Genomic DNA, 25,100 nt, shown 5'->3' with positions numbered 1-25,100 from the left:
TTAAAGTTGAATCTCTCAGAGGGAGGACCAGGCACAGGTATCTTTATCCACACCGCCAACCCCCCCCACCCCCCCACCCCCCCCCCCCCCCGCCCTCCCAACCAGCCAGCCAGCCAAGTGGTCCTGCTCTGTTAGAACCATGGATCCAACTGGTTCGTTTCCTCTGTACTACTAGGTTTATGTTGCTAGTGCCCTCGGGAACCCACCTCTAAAGAGATGTGCAGATCTAGGATAGCACGAAGGCATGTAACTAGAGTAACCCTATATCCTGGTTTACTGGGGACATTCTCAACATAATTATTATCAGTGTCCCATTTCATTCTCAAAAATATCCTGGTTTAGATGAGAAGTTCTATGTTCTCCCAATATAAAGCACAAAATGGCTCTGGACTTAACATTTCTAGATTATAAAGTCATAAGAACAAGTAGGGTAAAATGGCAACCAGCCCTTGGTTGGACAGACGAATTCCAATTTGACCCCTGGTGCTTAGATATTGGTCCTTATTCTATCTACAGCTTATCAGAAATTCGTAAAGTCCGTTGATTATAAGGAGGGTTGGGGAAAAACTGGGCCCCTTCCAAAACCTGGGGTGGGATAGGGTGTGGTTTTATTCTGCAATTAAAGTACCAAGTGTTAAAGCCAAGTGTTGATTAGCCAGAGCTGATTATCAGGCTGTGATTATCCAGCCCTTAGCAAAACTTCTCCTTCCTTTTCCTTTTGGATCTTTTATTGTTCGTTAGCTACTCCACCCTCAGGTTCAAAGGGAAAAGGAAAGAAGGTAAATAAACAGTTAATTTAGCAGTTCTGCTAATAAGCTTGGTGGGAACGAAAATGGAAACACTTGGACTGTTTCTGGTCACCTGTGAACTGAGATCCTTTGGCTCATCTCTTTTTCCAAATTATTACCAGCTGGTTTGAGGGCTTGTTGGAGGCCTACTGATGGCCAGTAAAATTAAAGGAATCTTCTATTTTCAAAACGATGTGATCTTCCAGAAACAGGCCTCGGAGGCTTGCCTGATTTACCCAGGACACAGAGTGAGGGCAAGGCAAGCATCTCCTCTCACCAGGGCTGCCATCTTCCTTCTCCCCTCACCACCTGTTCCCAGGCACAGATGGATAAAATTAAAAAAAAATTTTTTTGTGTGTGTGATGGGGCACCTGGGTGGCTCAGTCGGTTCAGCGTCCGACTCGGTTTCTGCTCGGGTCATGATCTCATGGGTTCGTCGGTTCGAGCCCCACGTCAGGCTCTGTGCAGGCAGCATGGGGCCTTCTTGGGATTCTCTCTCTTTCTCTCTCTCTCTGCCCCTCCCCCACTCAAGCTGTCTCTGTCTCTCTCAAAATAAATAAACTTTTACAAATAATATTTTTTGATGTAGTTAAGAAATTATTATACAAAGACAAATACCATATGATTTCACTCATATGTGGAACTAAAGAAGCAAAACAAACCAGCAAAGGGGCGCAAAAAGAGAGGCAAGCCAAGAAACGGACTCGTAACTGTGGAGAACAAACTGAGGTTACCAGAGGTGGGGGTGGGGGGGATGGGTGAAGTAGGTGATGGGGATTAAGGAGCGCCCCTGTTGCGATGCACACCGGCTGATGGATGGACACTACATTGTACGACCTGAGACGAATACAACGCTGCATGTTAACTAACTAGAACTTCAATAAAAACTTTTTAGAGATGTCCGGACCAGGAACTCTCCACGTGCCAAGTAAAACAGCCAGATGCCGAGAAGTCAGGTGAAGAGAATTCTCTAGTCCTCTGGTGATTAACTGGAAGGTAGGTGGGTTTTGAGTCAGGGCAGGTGAGACATTAACACCTGTTGAATTGGATACGTTTATCAATGGGCTCTCTAGACATTCGAGAGATACTTTATTGGTGTCTAAGTGTGGGGGGGTGGGGGGAGAAGGGGTATTTGTTCTGTTTTCTGGGCTGCCAATGGGAACAAGCTAAAAGGGGGGGGGGGAAGAGGTCTCTGCAGCTGAGGAAGCAACACAGCTGGTCTTTGCCCATCAGGCCCCGGATCAGTAATAACTGGAGGAGCATGGCTTATCTTTGGTCTCTGTTAACACTTGACCAGTGGCTTTTCCTCCCAGAGCTCTTGGAAGGCAGAAGCTGGGCTTCTGGGAAAGCAATGCAATAAGGAGGTATAGTGAAGTCGACAAGTGCCTAGGTGTGGTTCAGCAGTACTGTGATGGGTGAGCCTGCTGGTGTCTCCTTCCCCTTCGTTAGGGGGTCAGATGTCTTTCAAAATCTTATTCTAAATTACACCTCGACTTGAATGTATTATGCGACAGGGCTTAAGTTGGTGAGTCAATGACACAAGATATTTTAATAAGGAGTTCGATTTTAATGTAAAATTTTTAGCTGGATCGTGACGTAAATATGGTGAGGCCCACCGAGCCACATCTGGGAAGACCCTCACTCATGATGGAAAAGAGAGGGCATCTAGATGACTGATCAGAAGAACACGATCAGTGAAAGGAATCCCCAACCGATGGTGAACTCTTTAAACCTACAGAACGGAAACTACGTGGGAACGAGCATTACTTAACGTTTTCTTTACCCACAGACTGAAGCATATACTTAACACACAACCCAGGCCTATGGAGGTTTCCAGCTTCAAAGGAAGCTTTGGGGCAAGAAAAGGCGAGGGGGAGCACCACTTGGCTTGCGTGTAACACCTCAGAGAGAAACTCACTTGTGCACAGGACTGTTTTCACACGTGTCTAAAGGCCTGGATGTCATATTCCTGCGGTCCGTGTGGGAGGTAAATAAAAATCAGCAGATATCATAACCACTCACCCGGTGCAAATAGGGAAAAGAATGCTGAGAAAAACTAGCCTCGAGTCAGAGTGAGTCAGAGTGGCGGAGGCCAGGAATATCATTCCTCCCCCTGTCTGTAGCTCTGGACTTCTAGGCCCTTGATTTAATCTCATTTCCCAACATGAGAGGAGAAGGGTTTTATATGGAAAGAGAGGGTAAGCCTCCAATTCTTGCACGATTTGGTACTATCTTGGGTGAAATGTACTCACTGACCAATTATGTTGGCAGAGCATGGCCCGTCCTTGAATGGAAAGCCTGTGATTCTGACTGGGAAGGGCCAAGGACCTTTTACTGGCTTCCTGCTCAGCTGCTTCATGCACTAGGTGACCCTCACACTAGCTGTCAGCCTCCAGGGTCTCTACTGCCCCATCTGGGACGATTTGCCCCCAAACAGATCTTCTGGCTACAGGGCCACGTGTAACGATCTACGGCTCCATATTGATCTGGTTCTTCGAGACTCTCCTGAGAGAGGTACCATTTTAAGGAAAACGCGCTAAACCGCTGACAGTGAAAGAACACCCTCTCTGAGATCATTCTAGGGCCCGACTACGGCAAATTCTCACGGGAAATCCTGAGTCACTCGAAAATGAGAAGCAGTGAGTTTCTCTTTGCTTCTCTACTTCTCCACAACAGAAGCACGGAACCACTGTCTTCATCTCAAGGAACCACCTTATCAAGGACTCTGCTTCAGAACCCAGGGTGGAGTAAAGACCAAGGCGGCAAGGGGCGGCCAGGACTATAGCTGGAGGTACCCAATGTTCTGGTGGGTCCTTTCTGGTTTTAATTAATGTTGCCCGCAGCATTGATGAATGTGGCAGTGGGGATACGTACTTTCTGAGTTCTTAATTAGCTCTATCGTTGACAACAGGAAAGGACTTTGCCAGACACAGGGTGGCCCAGCCTTGGCTGGCCTAGCTTAGCCTCCCTAACTTTAAATGCAGACCTTCTTCTCAAGGGAATCTGGGTTCTGCAGCAGTCTCAGAGAGGAGGCCCAGAGTAGCACCTGCATTGGCACCTCAAGGTCAGGATCCAGCCCAGAGTTTGCCAAACACCTGGAGATTCCTTATTTACATGTGCAGAGTCAAGGCTCTGAGGACTGTGACCAGCTTGACTCTAACTAAACATTTCTTCATCCATACAAGTGCTGTCTCTTGATATCACCCCCAATTAACAAGCTGCAGTATAGTCAAGAAAGGGAAGTCATTTGGGAGGTGCTGGTCTAAACCCATCATAGAGGCTAGAGCCCGATTTTCTTTTTCAAGCATTGCGAGGAAAGAAGGGAGGAAGGAAGGAAGGAAGGAAGGAAGGAAGGAAGGAAGGAAGGAAGGAAGGAAGGAAGGAAGGAAGGAAGGAAGGAAATCTGCTTAGAGTTACTCTAAGCCTGTCCTCTAGCTGGATCTATCGATATGGAATTTACTTTCCAGAAAGACAGATAACCCCCACTAAAGGCCCACGAGAGCTCCCTAAATTTTCCAGGAGTGACGAGACATATTGCTGAGGACACAGCTCTGCTTTCGTACCTGAGGCTCCTGGTCATGACCGCCGGGGTCCCTCTCGTAGCTCTCCGCATACAGTCTGATGGTGGCCCGCATACCACTGGAGGAACTGAGCCGAAAGATGAGCCGTGAGGCGTCTGAGAAAATGATCCTTAGGCCCTGAGACCAAGAACACCCAGAACGGGTCAGTGAGCCAAAGAATACGCGGAGAGTAACAATTAATACCTACTCGTGGTTATTGCTGGGGGAGACTTAGGGGCAAAACTGAACAGACGCTCATGTTCCCTTGGTCGGGAGATGTGGGAACCGGAAAGAGGGGGAGGGAAAAGGAGGGGATGATATTTAATAAATGTCCCTGGGGTCAAAGTTTGTCCCTGGATGCAATGGAAGTGGGCAATTTCTTTATGACAGTCAAGCAAATTACCTGTGTTAAGGTTACCCGCCCCCCTCCCCCCGCCCTTTGCTTTAAGTTCATCTGTTTTGATTCTTTCCTCGCACTCACATTCCCTCATAGCAAGTAAGGCCTATAATGAAATGTTCGGGCTTGGAGCCTCAGCTGGATTCTGGGGTTCCTGCATACAACCTCATCCTCTTGGCTCTGTCCTTCCTTCTTACTCTACACCCTGGCCACCAGGACGGTGTGGGGGCAGAGCTGTGGCAGCATTAATTTGCTTTTGGCTCAGACTGTCTCCGTTCTCTGTGCATCTGTTTTCATTAGTGGCAGGGATATTTGAAAAATACGACCGTAAGATCATATTGTAATGTGTGTTGAAGGAAATTTGTTTTCTTAAGACAACTGATAAAGCCCTTGTTATAAATAAGCATATTGGGAGGGGGCAGAGGAAAGAAGAGGAGGAAACAAAATAATAAGTCTGGTCAGTTGTTATGTCTGAAAAAGGAGAAGTCTCGGGCGACTTTGACATCAGACATTTGCCCTAAGACATTTGCCCTTGAAACTTGTCTGGCCTTAAATCTTGGTTGCTAAGAATAAGCCATTATTAAAAATATACCTCCCATATAAATCTGACTGCTAATGCCTTACCTCCCCCTCCCCCCCATATCTGCTGCGGTGGGGCGGGGGCACTATGATTCCATCTGAATGGCTTTCTGTTTTTTAAATTTTGCAGGCATTTCTTGTCCAGTCCCAAAAAAGCCTTAGCCTCTTTTGGAGCGATGCATTGCCTGCCATGATTTGCGTGACAAACAGGAGCCCCCTCCCTTCCTGGCAACCTGTCTCTCTATGATACTAGCTCTGCAAACAGGATGATACTAACCAGGAGTCGTTCAATGGGCAAACATTTTATCGTCCCTGGGGATTGAGTCCTGGGCCAAGCCCTGGGTATATGAAGACCAAGACACAGTACTTGCTCTCCGTAAGCCTGGACCACATTGTGACCACATTGCAACGAGCAGTAACCGTTTCCTTACCCATCTTGTGCTGCCAGAGGAGGGAATAGTTATGACATTCTAAATAGAGTAAAGGGAGCAATCCCCTACCAGTCGGTGTTACATACCAAATCATGTCCAAACTGACAATAAGGCCCCAAAGGTTCCATAACTGCATCCACGGTCATGGTTTTACATACTCTTTTGAAGCTGTTATTTCTTTTTAAGCCTGCACTCCCCTTGTCACCATAGATGGGACACATGAGTAGGTGACTGGTTGCTCAGGACTAGGACTTACACAGACGTCGGTTAAAGTAATATGAAGGCTGAAGCCCTAACCACCTGTTGTAGATTCCAAACCACTCAAGGCCACCTCTTCTGATGACCACTAAACTCAACCCTTTATTGTAGCTCCCATTCATTACACAATTGGTATATGGCCAGTGGGAGGTATTTAAGAACTCGGGCCATAGCAGACCATCAAAATGTGTTATCAGCTCACAACTAAGCCTTTTTTTTTTTGCTTTCTTTTTTTACAGTGAAATCATGTTATGATTTTTCTCCTTGTGGGTAACCATAGCTTTGGCTGTATTCATAGAATTTCGGTTAGCACCTACATCGGGTATCCTGGAATAGACTGGGCGCTTGAAAAGATGATAAAGGCTAGCCCAATGTCTCTCCTTCCTACGGAACCAGCCGTGGGATCTTACTAGAACCCATGGTGTTGTGTGAGACCTCCAAGTGAGGAACACCACAATTCTCTTCCTCTGCATGGGTGGAAAAAAATTTTAGACCCAGCCCAATTCTGTGCTGTGACAACTCTAGTTTCGTGTCTGTTGAGTGTCACTTTGATGCGTGAAGTTGTATGGGATTGCTTCAGCACTGCATGCTTCTCCAATGAACTTAATGAACGCACACCCTGAACATGAGCTATGTTCTCTCCCGCATGCATCCCCTACTCTCAATTAAATTATGAGGCCAAAGTCGCCACTGACCAAGACTTGCCAAGTTTCTAAATGTTCTGTAATTCCAAAAAAAGTATACCAGTCATAAATTTTTCTTTTTTTAATTTGTAGGTTACATCAGGGGTTGGCAATATCGTTTGTCAGCCAAATTTGACCTGCCACCTATTTTTATAAATCGGGTTTTATTGGGACACAGCTGTCCCCATTCGGCGTATTATCTACGCTGCTTTTGTGTTAAAACTGCAAAGCTGAATAGTTATGACAGAAACTGGCCCACGAGGGCAAAAATATTTACTATCTTTTACAGAAAAATGTTTGCTAACTCCTGGTATAAACCGTTACGTGATCCGCAACACGAGATACTTACCCTTCAACCCTATCCCAGAAGATATTTGATCTATGCGCTTATGAAAATCCCAATAGAGACTCTTAAAAAGTGAGAATAAACTGAGGGTTGATGGTGGGTAGGAGGGAGGGGAAAGTGGGTGATGGGCATTGAGGAGGGCACCTGTTGGGATGAGCACCGGGTGTTGTACAGAAACCGATTTGACAATAAATTTCCTATTAAAAAAGAACAGAAAAGAAAATCCCAATAGAGGAAAATTATCAAGACTTGTATAAATAAGAGTGTCTAATCCATGCATTTCCCCCAGTTATTCTAGCACCTAGCCACAGATTCATCTGGACATACACGTTACCCAAATCGATGTACTTCCGACCGACTACTCACGACAAAAACTGACTTATTAGATTGCATTTTAGGGGTAGGTGGCTCAGTCAGTTGAGCATTTGACTCTCGATTTAGACTCAGGTCACGATCCCAGGGTTTTGGGATCAAGCCCCGCATCAGAGTCTACACGGAGCATGGAGTCGGCTTAAGATTCTCTCTCTCTCCCTCTGCCCTTTTATCCCATTCGCACGCGTGTGCGCGCGCTCTCTCTCTCTCTCAAATTAAAAAAAAAAAATGCATTTCAGTTTCATATCCTCACTTTCACTGCTGGCTCTACAAGGTATCCGCCTTATAAAACCCACTTTTATAGTCACTTTCGGGCTATATTTGGAAACTGTATAAAATTCCACATGAGACATTTCCTCAAGAGCCAAGTGTTAGGAAAGCCTTTCCTTCCCTGAGGAACTGGTATTTTTTGTCTTCTGTCAATAATAACTAACCATAGTTCCCTTTTCAATATGGCTGCCAGAACACTTAATGCCAAATTTGAGGTTCAGCCCAAGTGGATCCTTATGACTTGCATAACTATGAATTTTTCTTCTTCTGTTCTTGACTCTCTACTCTTATTTATACTTTCCCTAGTCTCGATTTCTGTTTCTTATTTACGTCCTAACAACTTCATTATGTACGTTTTTGCTGCCACAAATCCTCCTGAAGAAACAGGGCCCGGCACAAATGAATAAAAGGAGTTCCTCTCACTTCTAGCCTTAACCCTACAGTGTTGGAACTGCTGAAACATGTCTTTGGGTCCTTCGTCAGCTGGTGAGCTCTGGAAGGGCAAAGCCTTATGGTCCTTGTTCACACCATTTATCCCCATAGCCCAGGACAATGCCTGGCACGCAGTAGGCTCTCTGCAAACACCCGAATGAATGTCACTGCGTGTTTGACAAGTGGAGTGAGCACCCCTGGGATGCCCCCTCCCACATTTAAGGACGACTCACAGACCCAATGAAAACACACTTATATTCTCCATCAGAGAACCGGGGTTAACATATTTACCTTGAAGGGCCGTTGTGAATGATGCTGGATCTACTCATCCTTCATTTTTAAGGCAAAGTTCAGTTTTGGCTAAAAACAATGGAGTTGAATCATGGTGGGTTCCCGTCCCCACTTGTGTGGCAAGAGACAAATCCTAAGCCCATTAACTGCAAAATTTGCTGCGCATTGGAATCAGCGAGGCCTAAGACAATCTCAGTCACGGAGTGGGGTACCAAACGGGCACGTTTAGCTCCAGCTTAGCATTTTCCTTCCCACCGAGTGCCTGTTGGTGTAGCCTCGGTGACAAGAATGAGGCTTTGCCCACCTCAGCTTTGTCCCAGTGGAAGATGGTTAAAGAGCTACATTCCCTTGCAGGTATTTCCACCCCCAAATCCTCCAATTTGCTTCCATTTATCACTAGAGCTTTTCTATTTCTCCCCGCATTTGCCCCTCTTTGGTTTGTCGCTTGTAGAAAGTCAGTTTGGAAATGATAAAGGGATAACAACTGGAGAACAACAGGGCTGGAATTCTGGCTTGGCTTTTCAGCTGGTGGTCTTAAGCAAGTCACTTTTTCTTATAGTTTATTTATTTTGAGAGAGAGAGAGAGAGAAAGAGAGAGAGAGAGAGAGAGAGAGAGAGAGAGAGAGAGAGAGCGTGCACATGAATGGGGAAGGGGCAGAGATGGAGAGACAGAGAATCCCAAGCAGGCTCCACACTGTCAGGGCAGAGCCTGACACGGGGCTCAAACCCACAAACCATGAGATCATGGCCTGAGCCAAAATCGAGAGTCAGACGCTTAAGGGACTGAGCCATCCAGGCGTCCCTTGAGTAAGTCACTTTAAGCTCTGTAAGTCTCAGTTTCCTGAGAAGGGTTGAAAAACAATACAGCCAGGCCTACTGGGTTGTTGTGAGCATCAGATCAGAGACTATATGCGAAACGTGCTTTGAAAATTAGAAATCAGTCTATAAATACTATTCTTATGTTAAGCTTTTAATGAAAATGGCACTGTGCTCGAAGCCATCCAACCTTCCAGATTTTGCAGAAGATTGCCAAATAAAGCCTAAATGGGAAGAGTTTGTGGCACATTTATTTTTAAATTAGGCAGAATTAAGATTAATTTTATTTTAAGAACTGTGCCATGTTCTCTGCAATCACTGCTAAGCTCACGGATCTGTTACCATTTATTTTCTCCAGAACTCCCACTGGCCTGGCTTCTCCGACAACTAAATGCCCCTCCTAAGTTGGTCAATTGAGACCATTATGGTCCTGAAGGAAGGACCTCAGAGTCATCTAGGCCACTTCCTCGCTTCACTGGAAAGAAAGGGGAAGTTCAAGACCGCTTCAGGTAACAGCGAGCCAATCGAGGAGCCAGAACGTTAGGTCTTTTGACCCCAGGCCTGTCACTTTAGGGTGAACCACATTGCTTCCCGTGAACTATTTGAACCCTGTCTCATGTGTTTTGTACGGTCCCCCAGATGAGCACAGAGCCTTAAGCAGAGCAGGTATCCGATAAATGTTGGCTACGTAAATGTTGGGTTTGTTTTTTGTTTTGAAGCCCTCGTGTAAATCAACGCAGGGAAATCTGCGAGTTGCTAAACACACGCAGAGCCGCCAGATGTGTGCTTGGAGACTCGAAGACATGTTGCAGCCAGGCGGGGAAGGAGGAACTGTCCATTACCACCAGTGATTTGGAAGTCGAGTGGTGCCTTAGGATGAATTCCAGGGGGAAACAGCATATGGCCCTGCAATCTAATACAACGTCACATATACACAGTCAGCTGGCCACACCAGGCCTGTGAACCCGGAGACAAGACAGGCGTGGGAGAGCGAGACTCGGAGCCTCACTCAGGTGTTACCTCCCACAGGAAATCCCAGGGACTTATCTGGAAGGCTTCAAGGTGAAAATACTCCTGTGGAACATCTGAACCACATTTTGTAGAAGAAAGCGGGCAGCTTATAAAGCAGAAGATTTGGATGGGACAGACACAGCTCTCCATGAAAAAAATTAACTAGAATGACCCATTTTTCTTTGTTTAAGTCATAGAGTTAGCTGCAAGCGTGAGTTCAAAAGTGGTTGAGCAGGGCAGCAGCTGGTCCACACCGCGCCCTTATATAAATTGCAAACAGGAAGACAATTTATAGAAAAGCATCTTTCTTCTTGGCTGGCCTAGACTTTGGCTTCTCCTCCCCCATTAGGCTGAGTGCCTTTGTGCAGTGCACTGGCTGCACAGCCGTACCCGCCTGCCCTCCTTCTGGAGGAATTCTCATCTAGCCTTTTCACAACCAACCAGCACGCGTTGAGACCAATCATTGCGAATAACTATTTGGGGGGAAATCAAGGTCAAGTGACTTTGTAGGTGCGCTTTTAAGACACACATCCGGGAAAAAAACCACAGTAGGTGATGAGAGGGCTTCTTGGAGAGTGAGGACTTAAAAGTTATCCAGATTCCAACCATCAAATTTGGAACAGTGGAACTAGGTCACACATATCCCATTTCCCCGCGTCTTTGGCCAAAACAGCTGCTGGTCCCTGTTCACTCAACACCAGCCCCAGTTCTGGGCTATTCTGGAATCAGACATACTTTACCCAGACAACAGGGGTCGCTTCCTCCCTGAGTTCCTGTGACAGTCTGCAGTTTTTTCCTTTAATAATTATGTTTCCCGGTGACAGTCACCCTCGCGACCGCAAACAGACATTGGTATTTCAGTAGGAAGCAACTGTGACGTTATCCATTCCAGAATGCTTGGATTCTTATCATACATCTTAGTGGGATTCCATCAGCATTTTAGAAGATAGTCCTAAAGCAACCAGCTTCTGTCAGGAGAAGGTACTTCATTATAATAAAACTCCAATGAATCAGAAGCAAAGGAGTAAGAACTTTAGAATGAGCCAGAAAGTGTCTCCCTCTTCCTATTTTCAAACCAGCCAACAAGTCCTTATAAAGTAATGAATATGTGTTTGGTCTTTGGAAGACAAATAGGCAAAATCACAGGAGAAGCAACCGAAAAAATCATTTAAAAAAATGGGGAGGGCAACCTGGGTGGCTCAGTCAGTTAGGCACCCAACTCCTGATTTCAGCTTAGGTCATGATTTCACGGTTCGTGAGTTCGAGCCCCCGAATAGGCTCTGTGTGCACAGTGCAGAGCCTGCTTGGGATCTTCTCCCTCCCTCCCCTCTCTCTCTGCCCTTCCCCTGCTCACCTCTCTCTCTCTCTCTCTCTCTCTCAAATAAATAAACACTTAAAAAATATTTTTAACCCATGGTTCTCAAGGTGTCCTACCAGAAGGCCCAAGTGGCTTTATTTAACAAAACTGCAGCGTTGTAGAATGGGCACTGACACTGAGAATAAAAATATTGTGCCACCCCGCTGAGAAGGCTATGACCTATAGGAAATCCCAGTTCTTTATCTGGAAAGCCAAACAATGGTATAACGACATTAGATTAAAGAAAGGCATTTAGTCTGTCAAGATGGTCTTCCCTGGGCCGGCTCCCACTCATTCTTCAGGGCAAAGCTTAACTATCACCTCCCCAGAGCCCCTACTCGAGTACCGCCTACGATGCACTCCAAGTAAGCGCTTTCCCTGTAATACCTTTCAATAAACTCTATAGTGATTACAAATCGCATGTCAGTTTGTCTCTCCTGCTAGACTGTCCTGTATGCTGGTGGATCTTTAACGTTTATTTATTTTTGAGACAGAGAGAGACAGAGCATGAACGGGGGAGGGTCAGAGAGAGGGAGACACAGAATCCGAAACAGGCTCCAGGCTCCGAGCCGTCGGCACAGAGCCCGACGCGGGGCTCGAACTCACGGACCGCGAGATCGTGACCTGGCTGAAGTCGGACGCTTAACCGACCGTGCCACCCAGGCGCCCCTCCTTCATTATTTCTAAATACTGAGAGGATAAAGTGAAGACACCTTCCTGCATATTAAAATAACACCTCTAAAGGCAAATTGACTCTGCAAGCAAGCTTCAAAGTGTACTTTTTCTCTGAACTAATTTCAAATGGTTCTTTTTTTTTTTTTTTTCCAGGTTGAGGACAACATCAAAATGCTTCCACTCAGCCTGCACAACTCGAAGGGGGATTAATAAGCTCGGCGTTAGCCTGACCTGATCAGATTGGATTTGGTTTTCCACATCAGCTAACCGGTATGCTTGGATTTACATCAGGTTTTTAAATATCAGCTGAACTGTGACTTGCAAATGACTTCAGCACTGGTGGAATTTCACGAGTTTTGATCTGGTTAAATGGAAATACAGGCGTGGGATGGGTGACGAAGAGAGACCCGGTTCCTCAAATTCCGCTCCTGGTGTCGAGGTTTCTCTCTTCCAAGTTAATTTTCACAATACAGGGCGGGGTTCTGAATTGATGTCCACCCCAGTGGCAATATGCTGTCACTCAGTGCTGGTACCCTCTGTCATGTTGTCCTTTCACGCTACCAGGATCGGGGGTATTCCTTCTATCACAGCTGGGAGAGTGTCGTAATGATGGGGGCACTGAGTGGTGACTCCAGAAGATTTTGGCTAGAAGGAAGATGTGGGGAGGGTAAAGGTAAGAGGTAACCTGGGTACTAATGATGTTGCTTGGGATGGCGATAGGTGAGGAAAAGAGAGAGTGCCTAGCACCATGGAAAACCTTGATGTTTGTACAATGAACTCATCCTTGAGGAAAGAGTGGGCCACCTGTCAAGCCTTAGGGAGGTACCTGCCCTTCCCTCAACTCTTCCCTTCTCCCAACTATATGCCTCTTAAATACAGTGGGAGCCTCTTAAGTTAGTCGGCCACTGGATTGAACTCCCCACTCTCATAGGAGCTACTGGCTTGTTTTTCCCACTCATATTTGAAGAAGGCATTATTACTCATTCATGTGACTCAATTTTACCTGACAATAAACAGAGACACATCCTCATGGGACAGGAGAGAATGAACTACAGTTGTTGAACCATGCCTCGCTAAATTGCTATTTCTAAATCAGAGTTCCTCTTGGGTCCGGTTTAATGGAAGACACACATCAACTTTCCTCTTGGTGCCCAACATCACGAAAACATCAGCCGCTTGGAGGCAGCCATAGTAAATTCCACGAGACCTGACAGGCGACAGGAAGGCCAGTGAGGTCCCTGGGAATTCATGTCAGGGGTTAAATACTTCGGGGGTGTCCTTCTTGCTCCTTAAATGGCCTCCACGTGGTCTCACAGGCAGGACAGACTTTCCTGAACATTTTCCACAGAAGTGAAGCAGATAGGGGGGCAGGGCTTATCACCAGAACAGGATTTTAATTTCATTTTGGACGGAGGAGCATGTTTTCTTTATCTCTAGAGATATATGTGAAATGGGCTTTTCTTTTCCTCCCCCAGTCTGTTTCCTGACTTTGACCCCAAATCAAGGACAAAAAGGAGACAGAGCTGTTTTTAAAACACTTTCTCTTTTCTGAAACCGAGTGGGATGGGAGAGATAGGGGAGGGGGAGACTTGGGGAAGGCAGAGAAACGCGACTGAATCAATTCACAGATGACTCAGAAACTGAAGAGACCTTCCCATGTCTTCACACGACACCCTACAAAGTCGTACGCTGTTCGGTGTGCTTTTCCCCGCTTTTCTCATCAAACATGGCTCGTGAGATGTCAAAGTCGTTCTTTCCCAAGGACACTCTTTGAACATAACTTATTTTAGTTAACCGTTTATTAGTAGTTACTGTGTGTCAGGGCTTTACCTGTATGATCTAATTCCCCCCATGGCTGGATGAGGGAGCCACAGTTATGATTCCTATTTTCACAGACAAGGAAAGGCACAGGGAGGTTGAGAAACTTCCCAAAATCACCCAGCAAGGACGTGGCAGAGCTGATTCACGCCCGAGACTTTCTGATCTCGAGCCTGTACCCTTGAACACCACTCACACCCTTTCCTCCAAAGTTGAGGATTCTGGAAAGGGGGAAGCAACAGATATTTCTTGAATATCAAATGGATACCAGCCGCTGTGCCTGGGGCTTTACAGGACTTTCTCCTCCAACCTTCTCTGTGACCCTATATGATATTTATCACCAGCATGCCACCCACCTGCCCCATCAAGTTAAGCGAAGTTAAGCAATACGCCCAAAGTCACAAACGCAGGCAACGACAAAGCCAGCCTTCAAGTCTATGTCTGTTTGCCTCCAACAGGACCCAACACCGGAGAGACCACAGTCCTCTGCCTCCCACAGCAAACGTTTGTTTGTATGGAGATCCAATCTCTTCTCTCTTAATTTTAAAATAGCACAGCATTTAATAGATTAATTTGCAGCGTTCTCTAATCAGAAAGATAGTAACAGAAGTTGGCCAAAGTGTGCAGAAGTTGGAACCCGCATACACAGCTGGCAGGAATGTAAAACAGTGTAATTTGCTTTGAAGACCATATGGCTGTTTCTTCGAAGGTGAAACTACAGTCACCATTTGACCTAGCGATGCCGCTCCTAGCCCTACGCCCAAGATAATGGAGAGCCTTTGCACGAAAACTTCACGTGAATGTTCACAACAGCATTATTCATGACAGTCAAAAAAGTGGAAACGACCCAAATATCCGCAAGCTGACGAGTGGATAAACAAAATGTGGTCTAGCCCCATAATGGGACGTTATTCGTCAGTAAGAGTGACACATGGTCTGTTCTGCTTAGAGAAAGGAGCTAGTCACAAAAGACTACCTGTTGTATGATTTCATTTGTGTAAAATGTCCAGAATAGGCAAATCCATAGACCCAGGAAGGAGACTGGGGATGGCCAGGGTTGGAAATGGAGATCACAGCTAAAGAGGACAAGTCTCTTTTGGGGGTGACGACAGTGTTCTAAGACGGACCGTCGTAATGATCGCACAACGTTATAAATCTACTACAAACCACTGAATTGTACTTTAAGTGGGCGAATTGTATGGGATGTAAATTACATCTCAATAAAGCTGTTCTACATTTATATTCGAAAACTGTTCCGTGAAAAAAGAAAAAAACAATTATTATGCACTTGGTAGGCTCTCAAGAAATATCTGCTGACTGAATGCCCCCACGTGCATTACGGCTATTTAAAAATAATACATGTTCATTTAAATTCAAGTATATCTTTTAGGAGTAGACACTGCCGTTCTGCACCAACGTCATATGACTCGTGCCCCAGACTTAACCATCCCTGGAATCAAATGCTAAGAGGACTACGGACTTCCAGGAGTGCGGAGATGTGTGCCTCAGTGCGGAGATGTGTGCTGGAAGTTTCCCAACAGTCCCAGGACACAGGAATTCCTCCTCTGCTCCAACAGAACCAAACTGCGATGCAAAAGAACCATCTGTGACTCACTGACAATGGGCATACTGCTGAGTGTTAACTGTCTCCCCAAACCCTCAGGGAGCCAAACACAGACCTACAGAGAAACTCCAGGGTGACTTAGGGCCACCAACTGATAAACAAGTCACTGGGGTCCTGGAAACTGGGAAGATGAACAATGACCTTCCTTTGTTTCTAGAGAAACTCCCCAGAGCAGCTCCTGGTAGCATTTACTATTTACGGCCACATTTGAGCTAATATGAAAGAGCATGGAAAGAAAACAAAAAAAGTTCCAGAGTAAAAATGGAAACCAGTGTTCGGGGTTGCAGGGGAGGGGACAAGGAATAAAGAGAGATCTACACGTGAGATCTAGCTGAGGAATTATCCTGATAGGAACTGTAAAAAGGGTCAAGAAGGAAAGGATACAAATGTGCACGGATGAAGGAACAAGGTAGAGTGTTAGTGAATTTAACAGCAAAACAAATTAGCTCAACAGACAAGCTTCTCCTGGGCAGATTAAGTCCAGAACCTAGTGTTGCCTAGATAATCCTTTCAGGGAACAGTTTTCAAACCTTCCTCGTCAGGGAACAAAATCCTCCCAAGAATAATTTAGAAAGCACATATTTTACGACTCTGGAATTCTACATGAGCCTTGGATTTGTGAAAAGTTTGTTCTGAGGTTCCTTTGAAAAATGGAAGTAGGAAATATGGTGCAAAACTGGAAAAGATTTATCTGAGACCTAGAGGCTCCAAGGTCCCACCCATGTGCTGGGCTCCTGACCTCACATCTCCGGAGATTCATTAATGTTATTTTGGAGATGATGCAATCCCATCCACCAGAAAGCATCCTCGTGTGAAACGCAACACAACTACAAAAAATGTAGCGTATACTTCTTGTAGAAAGGATAGCTAGGAGCTTTTGTGTATTTTATTTCATCGCATTTTTTTTACGTTTATTTATTTATTTTGAGAGAGAGGGCAAGCGTGCACAAGCAGGTGAGAGGCAGAGAGAAGGAGAGACAGAATCCCAAGCAGGCTCTGCACCATCAGCACGGAGCCCGATGTGGGCTCGAACTCACAGAACGTGAGATCACGACCTGAGCCGCGACTGAGAGTCAGATGCTTAACCGACTGAGCCACCCGGGCACTCCACTTCCATCACGTTTCTAAAACAGCTCTGTGAGACAGATATTTTACGGATGAGGAGGAGACTGTGGCTCAAGGAACTTTCCAGAAGTCCTATAGCTGGTAAGTGGGACGGCGATAGGATTTGATTCTGGGTCTTCCAACTTCTTGACCGCTCTTATCTCCACTACCCTACACCTTTCCAAAGTAAAACTGCAAACAAGTTGTCCAGCCTCAGAAGGCCTTCTAGAATAGAAAACTGATCACATTTTAATGGAGACGAAAGATCACCATGAGACTCAGCAGACCAGGGGGAGAATTCCAAGAAAGTAACAGGGGAGCATCAGGTATCGGAACATCTGCAAGTCGGGGACCTTAGGACAAGGACGATGTGCGAACTATTAGTCAAAATAAAAATATCAGTAACCGCCAGTATATCCAGTCCCCCAAACCCTATAGCTGCTGGTTTATTTTGTTGTCTGTGCTCACTGAAGAATAACAATGAGGAAGAATGAAGAAGATAAGAATTTGGGATTTTAGAGCGGAACTTTTCTTAACATCGCTCGGTGTCTTATCTGAGCTGTCCGTGTTAAAATGTGCACCCGGAGTGGTCAGTTTCTGCCCTGGCCGAGAAATAAACAAAGCCGAGGAGGAAAAAATGATTGTAATAGCGGTCACCTTCTCTTACACAATCCACAAAGATGAGACCGGAATAGAAGCTGTTGATTTTGTCAGTTTATCTTTTGTAGTCATTCTCCACCACAAATCTTCCTTTTGGACTCTGTGGGGCATATTTTCCAACTCTTTCTTCCCCTAGGAACCCATGGGGCTAAGCTCCTACTGCTCTTAATGACATACGGTAATAAAAGGTGAAACATCCCCGCACTTGGGAGCCCCGAGGAAAAGGGGTATTTTGCTCTTGGAAACGTTTCTGAATCTCCGATGGCCACCAGACGGACAGCCGGCGGGCTGCAAGCATTTCCGAAGGAAATATTGGGTCTGTATCTATGTGTGGTATTGGTCTGTCAGTTACGAGTAGAACGAGCCCTGGACAGACAGTCAAGGCCCTATGTGCTACTGTGCCCTCTGCCACTGACCAGGTAGGTAACCTTCACCAAGGTTGCAGGGCTCTCGTGTGTATCAAAAAGCACTCAGAGTAGATGATTCCTAAAGACCTCTCCAGCTAGAGGACACTTTGGCTCCTGGCTTTGCCTGTTCTGGTAATTTGCTGGCAAGTACCTGTTTCTTGGTCACGGTGCCATCCACGGGGTCCACGTATTCAAAGCAGTCTGTCTTTGCCACGCTGTAGACGTGGTTCCCCACGGCAAACTGCTGGCCGATGAAGGACTTGTCTGTGACCAGGGCCTCCAGGTCCCTCATGATGTAATATGTCGCCTTGGGCTCTAGCCCCTCATAGTCAAACCTGGTGAGGGAAGGCAGGACACAGGGTGAACACAACCCTAATCGGAGGACCAGAAACTCGGTGGACATCTCATCATTGGTTTTGTTTTCATGGAAGAGCCGCACAGAAAAGCACCCCAGACCTGTCCCCACGCCCTTCTACCTGGCTTTTACAATCCAAGCCTGATTCCACCCCCTACCTGCTACCTGGCTCACATAATCCAGGCCCTATACAGTAGCCAGAGTGATCTTGCAAAAACAAAGTCAAGTCACGTCCTTTCTTTTCAATCCTTCCCCAGTGCCTATCACATGGAGACCAAGACTCTAACCACAGACCACAAGGCACTGGGGGATCCGACTCACCCACCCCTGGAATCTGTCCCCCCTCTCACACTCGTTCACTATGCTACAGCCACATGGGCCTCCCCTCCAGGCCTCTGAGACACTTTGTCCTTTCCTGCCTTTGGGGCTTTGCTCTTGTTCTTTGTTCCTTCAACCTGGTATATTCTTCCCCTTGAACACCTAGCACATTCTCGTCCATCACTTTTCAAAGTTAGCGTCACCTCCAGAAAGTGACCTTCTCCGACCATCCGTCTAAGATGCTGCCTTCCATGTCTCCCTCTCTCTCGTTGGTCTTTATATTTTTTTTTTTGGTAGCGATCCCAATCTGCATTTACTGTGTTTGAAATGTTTGTTTACTTCTTATCTGCCTTTGCCCACGAGAAGCACAAGCTCCAGGAGAGCAGAGACCTTATCTGTTTTGTTCTCCACTGCTTCTAGTAAGTAGTAAGTGTTTTCTTTCTCTTTCTTTCTTTCTTTCTTTCTTTCTTTCTTTCTTTCTTTCTTTCTTTCATTTATTTATTTTTTGAAAGAGAGAAAGAGAGAGAGCAGGGAAGGGGCAGAGAGAGAGGGACAGAGAGAATGCAAGAAGGTTCCACGTTGTCAGCACAGAGCCTGAGATGCAGGGCTTGAACCCACCAACCATGAGATCATGACCTGAGCTGAAATCAAGAGTTGGACGCTCGACCGACTGAGCCACCCAGGCGCCCCAGTAGTAAGTGTTTTCTAAGTAGTGGGATGAAAAATTCGAGGAAGGGAAGGGAGAAAGGAAGGAGGGAGAAGAATCCAGGGAGGTGAAGAAAGAAGGAGGAAGGGAGCTCCGTGTACCATAAAACTCTCTTGGAAACTTGGAAGAGATAGCACAATTGTTCCATCAAAAAAAAAAAAAAAATCCTCCTAGCCAAGAACATCAAATGTAACAATGGGGCTGGAAAGTGATTAGAAAAAAAAAAAAAAAAAAAGACTAAAATAACACCTATCTCATTTATTTTTGTGGTGTTTAAATACTATAATGCACATCAGGTAGGTGGTCCAGTGCCAGACATCATTTGCTTAAAACTATTAATTGATTTTATTCTTAGTAACTATCACAAAGGGTCTTGCCCAATGGTGGACAGTCTTGACCAAGACCTAATGGCACATCCAGGGGGATCTGTTTAAGAAAGAAGCCCTCAGAGGTGCAACTTTGCACAACTGGCTATGGTGGGATCTCCGACTGGGTTCTGTGTAACACAGGGACAGGGTGGGAGTTCTCAGTGAGCTGAAAGAAGGAACACGAATCATCATTACTGTTTTTCCTTCACCCAAGATCTTTCAAGGCTTTAAGTAAACAGCAGGGTATTAGCCAAAATGGAAAACATGGAATGATGCCATTTCTAGCCATGAGTCCTCTGTCCCTATATCTCTTTCTTTTATTCTCTCCCTCCTATACAGCTGTGTCCTCCCCGCCCTCAGAAACAAAACAACCAGGAACTCTCTCAGAACATTCTCAGCAGTGAATGTGTACTGAGCCTAAATTCTCTTTGAAGATAGTCTTTTGGGGGGGAAGATGAAGACCGAGCCAAGCAGAGAGGGGCATGGGGATGGGATAAGAGGGTTTATTAGGATACAAGAGAGGCACTGGAAGAGATTTCAAAGTTGAGGAAATCCACTACCGTGACAGATCACATTCAAGTCTATGGCTGAGGTCATCAGACCAGCCTTCCCGCCTGCCCAAACGTTCATAGGCAAGCAGACTCCAGCACCCCATACCTGCCCTACGGCCGACAACCCCCTCTGACCACCAGAGGAACACAGCTTCAAGGGAGGAAATCTTTCAATGGAGAATTCCTTCTGGGGTCCACTCGTATGAGGCAAATCCGTCTGGGTTCTCACATACGACTTCAGGCTCAGAAATAGTTAAGCCAAAATCGTTTTTATTTTCTCCTCCCCACCAAAAAACACAACAAAACAAACAAAAAACAAAACAGCTAGAAGTCATTCTGTTTCACAACCTGCATTTGCTAGACCCTGAAAAAAAAAAAAAGGGTTTACTTTTCATTCTACCTAGTCTCTCCTCCCTTTTCCTTTATCTCTGTGATCTTTTTGGACAGAAATCTGAAACATAATTCAATGTCCTACAAGAATTTAAATCTCCATCGCATTATATTCTCTAATATGGTATTTGTTATGAAAAAAGTAATTATCATGTAAGCTCTTGGCCACACACACACACACACACAAAAATGAACCGTATTATAAATACACTTATCATAACACCATGTCTTCAAAACCCTGGCAGAGAGCTAGATAATCATTGCACGAATTATGAGGCACACATCCCCAACTCAGAGTGATCTCACTAAGCCAGAGGCTGGCAATCATAACATAGTTTATCAGGTTGGGCTTTTTTGGAACGGCTTCATGCAATGGAAAGCCTTGCTGTGCCAATTAGTTCCTCGGTATGCCAAAAAGGCCCACAACAATCAGGATTTTTTGGCACTTGTTAGAAACACTGGTGAGTAAAACAAATTCCCACCTGCCTTGAGAGTCTTTGTTTTACAGTACAAGGAATAATTTGAGGCGGTTTTCAGGCGATTACAACCTCTGCCTTCTTAACCGGACACGAACAAAGACGGTTATAACACTGTCAACTGTTCCCAGAGCACCAAGATCCTTTAGACTGTAAGGAATCCTATCACAGGCTTTCTTATTCTCTGATATTTATCTAGCTAAATGACTTCTTGAGACAAGAAACAATCACCTTATAAGGCAAGTCTAGAGCTTTCTTTCTGTTCCTTAAGCTCTTGAAACGTAACCAAACATCCCAAGTAGTTAACTATTCACAAACAAAGCAAATGAGCCACAATTTCTGTTTTCAGTACATCGTCTCTGAGAATACTCAAGGATTCCCTTGCCCCATTCCCAGGTTCTCCACAGTTGACAGCCATTTCTGCCACTGCTTCCCCAAATCCACAGCTTGGCACTAGGTACACAAACCTAGCACATCTAGGGACACATATCTAGCAGGCAACCTTGTGGCCAGAAGACTGTGACCCCTCACCTACTTCAAAAACAGGAAAGCGATAGAGGCTCCCAACCCTGAGCGCTCAGCCATTGACCTTCTCCCTTCCTCCCTCCCAGGGTTGCACTTCCGTTTTCTGTATCTCTTTCCACAGGGACAAACTTTTAGCAAAATCTGGGGCTCCTGGACCATGTGGCCTCTTCAGAGGGAACCAGCTCAGGCACCTTAGACGTTGTTGGGACCATTAGTGGGAAAGCAAGGCAGAGGGAAGGAGAGGATCACAGAAGCATTTTAACCTTCACAGCTTTGATCTCTGCGTCCCTGCCTTGATAATTATGGGTGGAGAACCAACAAGGAAAGTCCCTGATCGGATTATACAACTCTCTTGGGCACCAAAGGACTTTTAAGGCTCTGCAGTTCAGATTCCCTCTTGGGATGGCTGCCCACTTTATAGACACTGATGAAAAGATTACAGAGGAAGGTCACTAAGGGAGGGGAAATTTGTGCCTTCCAGTTTGGGTGTCCTTGACATGACCCCCAAGCACCTATCAGGGGCTCCAGCCCCCACGTTCCTCAGATTGTCCTGAAAGATGCCTCCTTCTTATGGTTCTAGCCCACCAGTTTTCCTTAACAATAGTCCCCCGAGAGTCCTTACCCTTCTCACCTGCAATAATAGTGGCGGCCGAATTTGGCCCAGTGATCTCGGACAATTTCCTCCACACTCTGCTTCCGGGCAGCCAGAATGGAAAGCCAGACCAAGACCGCCCAGAGGCCATCTTTTTCCCGGAGGTGATCAGAGCCTAAGGGAGAAAGAAATATGTTGCTGAGGATTTGTTCCTGGGGAAAAAGTAAAATCTCAATGAACTATCAAGACCAGTTAGCAATGGAATGTTGAAACGGTTGGGCATATTTATCCATCGTGATAAATATACGTCCCACGATACCCTTGCGTTTCCAAAAACAGCCAACAGAAATTCAAATAACATAAAATAACATCAGAAAATAAACTAAAGTCCTGGACGTTGTTAAAAGTACCAAAGAGTCAAGCTGAGATTATGTTTGCCCAATGGGATCGCTCACTCGGTAGATATTTGGTGGCCCTTACAATACACCAACCATTGGTCTAGGTGTTAGGGACAGAGCAGTGAGTAAGATAGCTCTTTACTCGCAAAGCTTAAATTCATGTAGGTAGAGACAGGCAACAGAGACATAGACAAGAGAACAGATGCATTAAATAAGGACAAGGGCGATGAGAAAAATAAACTGAGTGATAGCGTCACATCTACGACAGCAGCAAGAATTGCTTGATCTAGAGTAGTAGTTTATCTATAGTAGGGCTAACAGTGGCGTCCCCAAACGATGTGTTCACCCAGAACCCGTGAATGTGACCTTATTTGGGGAAACGGTCTTGCAGATATAATTAAGGATCTTGAGATGAGATGATCCTGGATTATCCAGGTGGAACTTAAATCCAATGAAAAGTGTTCCTAGAAGAAGAGAAGACACAGACAGGAGAAATTCAAAGGAGCGGGTCACATAAAGACAGAGGCAGAGATCGGAATTACGCTACCCTAAGCCAGGGAACGTACGCAGCCATCAGAAAGAAGCAAGGAAGGCTTCTCCCCTAGGGCCTTCAAAGGAAGGATGACCCTACCAACATCTTGATTTTGGACTTCTAGCCTCCAGTGAGACAGTAAATTTCTGTTGTGCTAAGCCACCCCGTCTGTGAGACTTTGCGACGGCAGCCTTAGGAAATGAACACAGATGGTCTTGGTCAGCTCCGCGGAGGTGATGACATCTGGGCGGACACTTGAGAAGGAGTCAGCCATGCTGAGAGGTGGGGACAAAGGGTTTCAAGCCAAGGGACAGCAACCGCAAAGTCCCTGATGCAGGAATAAACTGGGAAGCTTGATCCTACCGGCTACGCTATAGAAAGAGAGGCAGTCTGTACTGCGGCATTCACAGGAAAGAGAAGCGCCAGCTAAACAGGTAACTTTCTGCGCAAAAAGAACCAGGGGAATGTGCGAGAGGCCCACGGAAGCACTTGTCTATTGGCCAGCTCGAAGCTCTGATTCCTTAATACGTACCTGGAGGCAGATTGCTCTCAACTATTCATATAATTTCATCCTCTGACACTATCAACAGCAATATCGTAAGAAAGGGGACCGGGACCAGGGGGAGGACCATCTCTTCTTACAGTAGAGCGATGAGAATGGACAACGGCACTCTCAGGTTTCAGGGCCATGAAAACATGTACAGAAAATCAAAAAGGAAGACCCGATGTGCCAGAGCTATTTAAACCTTGGAAAGAGAATGAGATAATATGTCCGTTGAGTTAGACACTCATGACAACTTCTCAACGGAGCTACGGGCCGTTTACTCGTCTCGTTACGTTTACAGTGGTAAATGTTAAATGCGTTTCCTTGAGAAGAAAAACATACAACCTTGAGAGGGCAGTGAAGATATTTAAAGGGAAAAACGATCATTGTTCGGTTCTTCCTACATGCTGATCAATAATCTGCTGATGACACTTTTAGGTTGCAGCTGCTTCTAGGGTGAGAGGAGCCGAGGCGTGAATCATCACGCCGCGGCGAGCGGGGAGCGGAGGAGGGTACTCTGGTCTTATCTAGCAAACTCTTCATGCTGCTACAAAAATGGAAGAAGTCTGGAAGATGCTGGGTTAGCTCCATGGCTCAGTGCCAAAAAAAACAAGTCGAGGAAACCCTGCCCAGTGGGATCATTTCAAAACCTTTTGTCCTTTTATAGCTGAAAAATCACTTTTATTTACTGGCTGGAGAAAAATACTCTTTTGTTTTCAAACATGGGCTCTGCATACTTTGCATTTCCAGCTGGATTACGTTACCTGGAGATGGAACCACTAGATACTATTAACTCAGTAAGATACGATGTCATAGTTTATGAGAAGAGACATAAAGTTCTTCTAGCAGGATTGGAAAAGAAAAAAAAAAAAACAAAAACCCTACCTCAACCATTTGTAGCCAACTTCATACTAGATGGTGAGTTGGCTTGGATAGCCTTGCCTGCAAGTTAAACATTCGCCAAAATTCATCAGGGCCAAGGATCTAGTAAAACGAACTGTGCTCTTTGTAGCTCTTTGAGGTGGGGAGAGAGACACTGATGACGTTGCAATTATACGTGTTTCCGCTAGATGCTCATGGGATGCTTTGGAGAGGGTTTGGGGGATACAACCCTCCTTTTGATAATTCCTTAAAGCAAATGAACTATAATGCCATATCAGTGACAGGTAAATTAAACAAGAAATACAGATAACACACAGGTATCAAACGGTTTTCTGAAACCCCACCATAAACAGGGTAAACACAGAGGGGAGAAATGTTCCCACTGCTTACTTATAAGTACACTAGTGTACTTCATATTTGAAAATATTTTATGAGTCAATGAGAAAAAGAGAAATCCCAACAGGTAACCGTGTGGAAGGGCAGGAATGAGCAATTTTTAAGAGAAAAATACTGACAGTTAACATCTGAACAAACGGTCAGTCTCGCTGGAGTCAAAATCCACAAAATGGGATAATGTTTGGGGA

At 45.6% G+C, this 25,100-nt stretch overlaps 1 protein-coding gene across 1 annotated transcript in view; it reads right to left on the bottom strand.

Annotated features, from left to right (window-relative positions):
- PGM5 (phosphoglucomutase 5) overlaps positions 1 to 25,100 on the bottom strand; it is a 179,831-nt gene that overhangs the window by 30,877 nt on the left and 123,854 nt on the right. The window contains exons 8-10 of the mRNA XM_030293823.1: positions 22,200 to 22,335; positions 18,031 to 18,214; positions 4,352 to 4,486 (exon numbers count right to left, since the gene is read on the bottom strand). Coding sequence (XP_030149683.1) covers positions 4,352 to 4,486; positions 18,031 to 18,214; positions 22,200 to 22,335 — 455 coding nt within the window. The remainder of the gene's footprint in view (positions 1 to 4,351; positions 4,487 to 18,030; positions 18,215 to 22,199; positions 22,336 to 25,100) is intronic.

This window comes from Lynx canadensis, chromosome D4 (assembly GCF_007474595.2).
Source record: "Lynx canadensis isolate LIC74 chromosome D4, mLynCan4.pri.v2, whole genome shotgun sequence".
Lineage (NCBI taxonomy): Eukaryota > Metazoa > Chordata > Mammalia > Carnivora > Felidae > Lynx > Lynx canadensis.
Note: the sequence above shows the minus strand (reverse complement) of the source record. Positions and strands in the feature narration are given on the sequence as shown.